Below are 9,451 nucleotides of genomic sequence, written 5' to 3'. Positions count from 1 at the left end.
TGCTAGGTAGTCACTTTATGTAGTTTCAGTACAAGCTAATATTTCTCATCCCCCAAAATAGAAAAATTTATTGGCCAGCCAATGGCTGTAGACCTCCGGGAAAAGGACGTGTGTAGAATTGAACATAGAAGAAATCTAAAGAGAAATAAAATATTTAATGATCTAATCAAATAATAGTATTATGGATCGAGAGAAAGTAACTACATGGCCTTCAGTTTTCCCCACACCAAAATAGATGAAAAGGAAAACAGAAACCAATGAGAGTTTCGGCAAATTCAAAGTATGTGAATCCCTAATATCTCACACAGTGGGCTCATAGTCGTCTCTGGTTGGTGTATAAATAAAAGTTAAATCTTAGCATAAAATTTTACGTTAGTGATACAATGTTTTAATTGATTGTTCGCACAAGAAAACAATAATTTTAACGTAATTACCCAACATTTGGTTGACAATGTTGAACTTTGAATAGCTAATGTAGCATTGATTAGAGATAATCAACTCTACATCGTTTATACTTGTAAAAGATTTTACGAGAATGTGTGTTATGTTATGTGTAATAATACATGAATAAAAAGCTTTTAAAAACTAAATTATTCTTTATTATTAAGCAATATTTACACAATGGTCTTTTGTTATATTTGACTAAGCACATTTAACCTTCAATTAATTAAATTTGGTCTCGTTATAAAGCGTACTGTATATGTTATATTTGTAATATTTTTAAGACTATATTACTTTGATATGGAGTACCATTACAATGTTCACATAACACATCAATAATTGAATGATTTAACACTTAATAAATAATTAAATTTGTGAAGATTTACAACCCGAGCGGTCAAAATGCACTAACGATTAAGTTGAGGTAAATATATGCTTAATAAAAAAATTATAAAGATCAAAGTTAAATTTATTGATATTTGAAGGACTAAAAGTACTAATTTCCCATTATTTGTTATAGAATAATTTTTTCCATTACTTTATTTACTGCATAAAGAGTGTTTAAGCAATCTTTTATAACAAAATGGTCCCACGTGAAAGAAACGACGAAAATCCACTTCCGTAACCAGTCTTTAAATCATGTGGCTGTAATTAACGGCCAAGATTAATAGGTAAGTCGACGTTAGACCAAATTTTCAAAAGAAGTAAAAGAAAAATTGAGGCGTACCGACGCAGAGAAGAGGAAATATTTGGTTTGGTAAAACCTTTTTTTCTATATAAAGGAATCTTCTAGGCCGCCTCTCCTCATCATCACTTTCTATCCATTCGGTTTTAATATTTTACGATAAAATAAAACGGTAATTTTAATTTATTTGACTTTTATTTATATATATTTATATAATTACTGCTATTAAGAAGAGTGAGTTGTTACTCACTTTCTCGTCGTCCGTTAGGTAAAGGACATGAGAATTTTCAAGATGACTCACACGTACGTGTTGATTATGATCATAGATGAAAGTAAAAAAATGTGGGCCCATATATTATATATTAAATAATAATTAATATTAAAAAAAATTGTGGGCCCTATAATTCTAATATATATATATATATATCCGTTTCAATTTTTTTTTTTAAAATTGTGGACCCCATATATATTAAACAACAACTAATATTAAAAAAATAGTACAAATTAATAATGTTAAAAAAAAAAGTGCACCCCGTATTAAAAAATTAAACAATATTCATGTAATTTCCAAAGTATCTCATTAAGTCAATAATGATGGATTCATTGCTACGTGCGTATTCGTAACAAACACTAATATAATAAAGTTTTAAATACGGAGCACAAACTACAATATTATATTAATCGTGTTTTGAACATAGTATCCCATATTGACAAAATCAAGCAATATATATATATATATATATATATATATATATATATATATATATATATATATATATATATATATATATATATATATATATAAGTGAATTCCATATTAAAAAAACAAACAATGTCAAAAAAAAAATGCAGACTTTGTATTCGTAGCAAACACTAATATAATAAAGTTTTAGATACGGAACACAAATTACAATGTTATATCAATCGTGTTTTGAACATAATATATATATATATATATATAGTGCAAACTAATAATGTCCAAAAGGGTGGGCCCATACTAAACAACACCAAGCAATATACAAAAAAAAAAAAAACTATATAAAGCATGGGTTTAGACCCATGCTTCGTCGTCCGTTGTCCCTTAAAAAAAAAGGGCGGGCCCCATACTAAATAACACCGAGCAATAAAAAAAAAGTGAAACTCACCATCTCCAAACTCATGGGGGAAAAAAAAGTGGACCCTATATTATCAAAATCAAGCAATATAAAAAAAAAGTGAACCCCATATTAAAAAAAATATAATGTTAAAAAAAAAGTCCTAGCTTTGTATTCGTAGCAAACACTAATATAATAAAATTTTAGATACGGAGCACAAATTACAATGTTATATTAATCGTGTTTTGAACATAGTATATGTATAAAAATAGTACAAACTAATAATGTCCCAAAAAAAAGTGCACCCCATAAAGGGTGAACCTCATACTAAACAACATCAAGCAATATAAAAAAAAAAAAAACAAAAAAAGTGGAACCCACCATCTCCAAACTCACTGTAAAAAAAAGTAGATCACATATTAATAAAATCAAGCAATATCAAAAAAATAAAAAAAGGTGAACCCATATTAAAAAAAAAATAATGTCAAAAAAAAAAGTGCAGAATTTGTATTCGTAGTAAACACTAATATACTAAAGTTTTAGATACGGAGTACAAACTATAATGTTATATTCGTGTTTTGAACATAGTATGTATATATATATATATAGTGCAAATTAATAATGTCAAAAAAAAAAAAAGGTGCACTCCATATTAAAAAATCAAACAATATTCATGTAATTTCCAAAGTATCTCATTAAGTCAATAATGATGGATTCGTTGCCACGTGCGTATCAATCCATTAGTGAGAGCAAATGAAATTGTTTTTCTTCAAAAAGTTAAGTAGTCAAACCATACAGTTTTTTTTTTATATTAAACTGAGATCTAATCTAGATATTAAAGTGTTGTATTTGCTATTCCGCCATGTCATTTATTTGTTATGTTCACTAAAATAAATATACTTAAAATATTTATATTTTAAAATAAGATAGAATTTAATTACTTTTTTATTTTTATTCTTACTCTAATAAATGTGAAAAGAGATTAATGTCGTAAAAAAAAATATATCAAATGGAGATCAAATAATGAATAAGGTAAATTAGTCAAATTATAATTCTGATCGAAGTTTTCTTAAAAAACCATGCAAAAGACAACATGACAAGTAAAATGAGCTAAACCGAGAATATTTACCAAAAATTAAAAAATAGTATTTCTTCGTTTAAGTAGAAAATCAATTTCTACTTTGTTTCGTTTTAAACATGTAAAATTAATTTAATAATTAGAATTAGAATTATCCAAATCAAAATTTGATAAAAATAATAAGTATTTTACACCTTTAAATTAATCTAATTAAAATTGAAAATATCAACTGATGCTTAAATATTGCTATTGTTTTATCTCAAAGAGAGGAAAATAGTTTCCTTTTAAACAAGTCTTTTTTAAAAAAAAATATTAAATAAATTTTCCGATTTTGTATTCGTAGCAAACATTAATATAATAAAATTTTAGATACGAAGTACAAACTACAATGTTATACTAATCGTGTTTTAAACATAATATATACTCTCTCTCTCTCTCTCTCTCTCTCTCTCTCTCTATATATATATATATATATATATATATATATATATATATATATATATATATATATATATATATATATATATATATATATATATATATATATATAATCACTATTAAAAAATAACTACATACACATAGATGCACTATAATCTAAAGTGTTGGCCCGTGCGCAGCACGGGCATAAGCCGTCTAGTATTGAATTATAACTTCAGGGTTGCAAAAATGTCTCAATTATATCTAGTATCACCTTACACAAGTCAAAGTTTCGACTATTAAGTAATTGGTGTTGTACTATACTATTATATATATTTGTTAGTATTGTAATAATATATATAAATTTAATATGTGACTATATATTTCGATATGATATTCAATATTTCAATTTTTTTTAATAAATATTGAATACGATATCAAATGAAGTACCAAATTTTTTAAAAATGCATATCAAAAATCATACTACCTCCGTTTCAATTTATGTGATATAATTTAATTAGATTCGAATTTTAAGAAAGAAAGAAAAACTTTTGAAACTTGTGTTCTAAAACAACTCACATATATTTATGTGACTGTAAATCATTTCATTAAGATAAAAGGAAAGTTTTCACCTAAATTATTTATAAATATAAAAATGCATCATTCTTTTTAAAACAAACTAAAAGAAAAATGTATCACATAAATTAATATCAAATCAGTATAAAAGATTTTGGGCATAACACATAAATAAGCCCTTAAATTTGATCTCAGCTGACAAGTATGCCCTCTGATTTTAGATGTGCACAAATAAACATTTTAACTTGTATAAAGTTAAATACGTAAACACAAATGCTGACATGCCATTGATGTGGCACTGGCGTGGCCCTTCAAAATTTATTTTATTTGGTATGTAGCATGCCTACCCAAGAATTATGTGGCAAAACTCCTCTCTCAAATCTCCTTTGAAACCCTATATAAAGAGGAAACTTGTAGGCTGCCACTTCCCTACGCTTTTATTATTAAACCCTAATTTTACAATTTTCATCAAATTACTCTCTCTCTCTCTCTCTCTCTCTCATCCTGTTCTATATTGTTCTATTGGTAAGGTTTTGGATCACTTTTTTCCTAATTATTCACTTATCTTTTATTTTTATTTTTTCATCGTTAAACTGCATAGCTCTACTTAGATCTTATTTTTATTTATTTTTCTCTTAATTATTTGCTTTTTTTTTTCATCGTTGAACTGCATAGCTCTATTTAGATCTTAAGTGTAGCTTATTCATCGATTTAGTAACGTAATTTATAGTTGTTAATTGGATCTTCATATATATATATATATAAACTGCGTAGCTTTACCTAGATCTTATTTTTAGCATTTTCATCGATTTTTGAGTATAGTATTTTGAATGGATTTGAGTATCGTATTTTAAAATTGTTGAATGTATTGTTCATTGCATTTTTATTTTTATTTATTATGTTATATAAGTGCAGCTAGATTCTCGATTGCTTTTTCTCCTAATTATTAACGTATCTTTTTTTTTTTTTCATCCTTGAACTGCGTAATTGTACTTAGATCTTTTCGTTCTTATTTTTTTTTTAATTGACTCGGTAATGTATTTTTAAGTTGTTGAATGGATGTTGGATGTTCATTGTGTGTTTAATTTGTTTTTTCAGTCTTGTTTCCAGTCTATTTTGTTTTAGTTGTTTGATTGAGATTTATTTACTGATATTTGAGATTATTAGGCTTCTGGCTTTAAGAGAATCTCTAGTTTTTAGAGGACTCCTTATTTGGTTATAAACACAGTTTTGGTATTGGAATGAAATAAGACTGAAATTAAGTAGAATGAATATAGGTAGTTCATATAGCAGATTCCAAGTGGTTTGTGATTGATTGGTTGTGGTTTACTGTTAAAAATAGCTTATTTGTGTGGTTTCCTTTTTTGTCACAACTCAAAAGTGAGGGAAGGGGATGTCTTATTTAAGTATTGATTGTCTTTTTATGGCTTGACGGCTAATTTGTGCATTTACTAGGTCGTGGAGTGGAACATCCAAGTAGACGGTTGTTAATATGGCTATGCTATGTTAAATATTAACAAGAAACATGTAGGTCATTGATTCAGAGCCTGTTTGGATGGGCTTATAAGTCATGAGCCATAAGCTAGAAATCCTAACTTATGGCTTATTTTTGTTATGTTGGCTTAAAAACAAGTGCTTAAAAGCACTTTTTTTAATCTTACCCAAACACTAGAAAAGTGCTTAAAGGCTATTTTGGCTTAAATGCACCTAAAATAAGCCAATCCAAACAGGCTCTCAGTTTGAAGAAGACAAAGATTAGCGGAATTGGGGGATAAATATAGTATATTCTTAGCTTTTTCATCTATTTTGAAGTTGCGGGATGTTTGTTGTGTGTATACTCCCTCCGTCCCAAAAAGATTGTCTTAGTATGACTTAGACGAAGTTTAAGAAATAAAGGAAGACTTTTGAAATGTGTGGTTCAGAACAAGCCTTAGATATTTGTGTGAGTGTAAATCATCTCATAAAGTTAAATTGTTTCTAAATATTAAAGTGTGCCAATCTTTTTGGAACAAACTAATAAGGAAGTAAGACAATCTTTTTGGGACGGAGGGAGTATTTAACCTATTTGACTGGGCACGGAGTGTAAGCTTTTAAACTTGTGGTGTTAAATGAGTCACATATGTTTTGTGTGGCTGCAAATCATTACATAAAGGTAAATTATTTTTAAATATAGAAAGGGGTCATTCTTTTTGGCACGGACTAATAAGGAAATAGGTTCACATAACTTGAAACGGAGGGAGTATGTTATATAAGTGCAGCATCGTTCTAATTTAATTTGTTTTTTTTTTTAAAGTCTTGTTTCCGATCTATTTTGTTTTAGTTGTTCGATTGGGAATATATTAACTGATCTGTGAGGTTATTAGACTTCTGGCTTTAGAGAATCTCCATTTTTAGAGGACTCCTAATTCGGTTTGAAACACAAATTTTAGTCTTGGAATGAAAAATCAAGTGGAGTGCAGTTCATATAGCAGATTATAACTTGTTAGAGATTGATTGATTAGCTGTCCTACTGTTAGAAAAACAGCTTATTTGATAGCTGTTGCTTATATCTGTCAGGTGTCTCTTTTTTGTCAAAACTGAGCTGAATTATGAGTAGTATTGAGGAAGGGGACATGTCTGGATGTCGTACTTACGTTTTGAACTTCTTTATGGCTTGAAGGTTAATTTATTCATTTAGTTGGTCACGGAGTGGAGCATTCCAAGTAAACATCCTCTGGGTGGGGGTTGGGCAGAATGCTATGCTATGATAAATATTAACTAGAATCCTCTAGGTTATTGATTGAAGAAATATAAAGACCTCTGAGCATTGGGGATAAAGATAGCCTACTTATTGGAACATTGCAATCTTGGGTTTCGCTTTCAAGTGTTTCTAGAGTAATCAATTTCGAAGCTTATTTATGGACTGATAAATGACGTACGGGAATGTTGACATTCTTTGGAAGATTTACCATTTTGTACATTCAATGTTTTATTTATTAATCTCTATGAATTTTCCCATTTGTTGCAAAGTTTTTGTTAGAATTTGTGTTGTTTATCTAGCTACTACTATGACCTAAAGGTAACTTTATCTGCAGCCTTGCATTATTAATATTGTCTAACTCTCATATTGGGCATTCCATATAATTTAGTGTTAGTCGCTCGTAGTTTCTTCGCCTATATTTGACTCGTGGTTCATCTTTTTGAAGGTTGCAGGTAGCGTGCCTTCTGTGGAATTTCAAAGTTGTAGTGGTCTAAGTGAAACTTCTTTTATGTCCGAACAAGCCATCTTCTATTTGGGATCCATTGGATTGCTTGGAGAATATTGTCCTTGGTCAAGAAAAAAGAACCGCCATTTCTCTGGTCAGGTTGACTGTATGCATCTCATACCATTAAAGGAAGAACGCTTCGACTTTTCTGGTTGTTGGAAGGCACAACCTTCTCCTGACGCAATTTGCATTTGTGCTGCTGAAGAATACTCTCAACGTTTGTAACACTTCATCTGGAAATTTGTCACTGTATCAAAGATGGCTTTGCAGAATATAGGCGCTGGCAACAGTGATGATGCCTTCTACAGGTATAAGATGCCCAGGATGATTACCAAGATAGAGGGCCGTGGGAATGGCATCAAGACAAATGTGGTGAACATGGTTGATATTGCCAAAGCATTAGCAAGGCCCCCATCCTATACAACAAAATTTTTTGGAAATGAGCTTGGGGCTCAGTCGAAATTTGATGAGAAAACTGGAACTGCCCTTGTCAATGGAGCTCATGAAACTCCCAAACTTGCTGGTCTTCTTGAGAACTTTATTAAGAAATATGTTCAGTGCTATGGTTGTGGCAACCCTGAAACAGAGGTCTTAATAACCAAAAATCAGATGATCCAACTAAAATGTGCTGCATGTGGTTTCATTTCTAATGTGGACATGAGGGACAAGCTGACAACATTTATACTTAAGAACCCGCCTGAGGCGAAGAAGGGCTCCAAGGACAAGAAAGCTATGAGAAGAGCTGAGAAGGAGCGGCTGAAGGAAGGTGAGGCTGCTGATGAAGAGCTGAAGAAGCTGAAGAAAGAAACAAAGAAAAAGGTTTCCTCTAAAGATGCTAGCACAAAAACTAGCTCTAAAAAGAAACATGGTGGTTCTGATGAGGAGCATGCCTCACCACCTAGGAGCCATGTTAATGTGAAAGAAGAGGATGAGGAAGACGATGATGATGACATCCAGTGGCAGACTGATACATCGCTTGAAGCTGCTCAGCAGCGTATACAAGAACAGCTAAATGCTGCGACTGCTGAAATGGTTATGCTGTCCACAGTTGAGTCAGAGAAGAAGAAGTCAAAGGCAGCTACTCAATCCCTAAGTCCTAAAGCTGCTACTCCTGTGACACCTGAGAATTCCAAGACCGAGAATGGAGAGACAAACCATGAGAGACTCGTTAGGGAAGTGAAAGCAAATCTAAAGAAGGGAGTTACTTCCAGCAAATTACAATCCTTTTTGGGTTCACTCTCTGGGTCTCCTCAGGAAGTTATTACTGCTTTGTACGAGGCACTCTTGGATGGCGTTGAAAAGGGATTTGCCAAGGAGGTTCTTAAGAAGAAAAGCTACCTTGCTGCTGTTGCTCAAGACGAGGAGTCTCAACTACGATTGCTTAGAGCTATAGAAGCTTTTTGTGGGAAGTCTAACTCAGTTGCACTGAAGGAAGTGGCTCTGGTTTTGAAAGCTTTGTATGATGCGGATTTGTTGGAAGAGGAATATATAGTACAGTGGTACAACAAGGGTGTTGCTGCGAACAAGGACTCGAAAATTTGGAAGAATGTCAAACCATTTGTTGAATGGCTACAAAGTGCTGAGTCGGAGTCCGAGGAGGAATAAGTTCAGAAGTGTTTCCCCCTCTTCAGATTGCTGTCTGGTTTGCTTTGCCTGAGATACTGCCATATTGGAAATTCATATGTTATTTTATGATGTTTGTGTTGTATGTCTGTTTGTCTTTGGTGTGGGCTCGTATTAAGTTCCTTTTGCTAGACTCGTCGCCTTTAAATGTCTTTACTTGAATAAAACTTCCCTTATTTATCGCATTTGGTGCTGACTTGTATTCAAACCTTGTCTTGCGGTTAACTTGTAAAAGTTTTTTCCCAATGCTTGAACTGAATTTCATCTAGGCCTGTGACCCTCTTTCTATTAA

General features: G+C 31.2%; 1 protein-coding gene across 2 annotated transcripts; it reads left to right on the top strand.

Annotated features, from left to right (window-relative positions):
* The first annotated feature begins 4,657 nt into the window (after positions 1–4,657).
* Positions 4,658–9,451, top strand: LOC132619212 (eukaryotic translation initiation factor 5-like). Of its 2 annotated transcripts, none has more exons than XM_060334161.1 (2): positions 4,658–4,816; positions 7,477–9,451. In XM_060334161.1, the coding sequence occupies exon 2, from the start codon at positions 7,795–7,797 to the stop codon at positions 9,139–9,141; it is 1,347 nt and encodes a 448-aa protein (XP_060190144.1). In that variant the 5' UTR covers positions 4,658–4,816; positions 7,477–7,794; the 3' UTR covers positions 9,142–9,451. The 2 variants fall into 2 exon arrangements, with proteins under 2 accessions (XP_060190144.1, XP_060190145.1); XM_060334162.1 differs by having other exon boundaries at positions 4,674–4,816; positions 7,484–9,451.

Source organism: Lycium barbarum, chromosome 11 (assembly GCF_019175385.1).
Source record: "Lycium barbarum isolate Lr01 chromosome 11, ASM1917538v2, whole genome shotgun sequence".
Classification (NCBI taxonomy): Eukaryota; Viridiplantae; Streptophyta; class Magnoliopsida; order Solanales; family Solanaceae; genus Lycium; species Lycium barbarum.
The sequence above is the reverse complement of the archived record's forward strand: the minus strand, read 5'-3'. Positions and strand labels throughout refer to the sequence as shown.

Excerpts from the sequence above, each read along its gene's own strand:
- LOC132619212 (XM_060334161.1), top strand. The coding sequence starts at position 7,795 with ATGGCTTTGCAGAATATAGGCGCTGGCAACAGTGATGATGCCTTCTAC.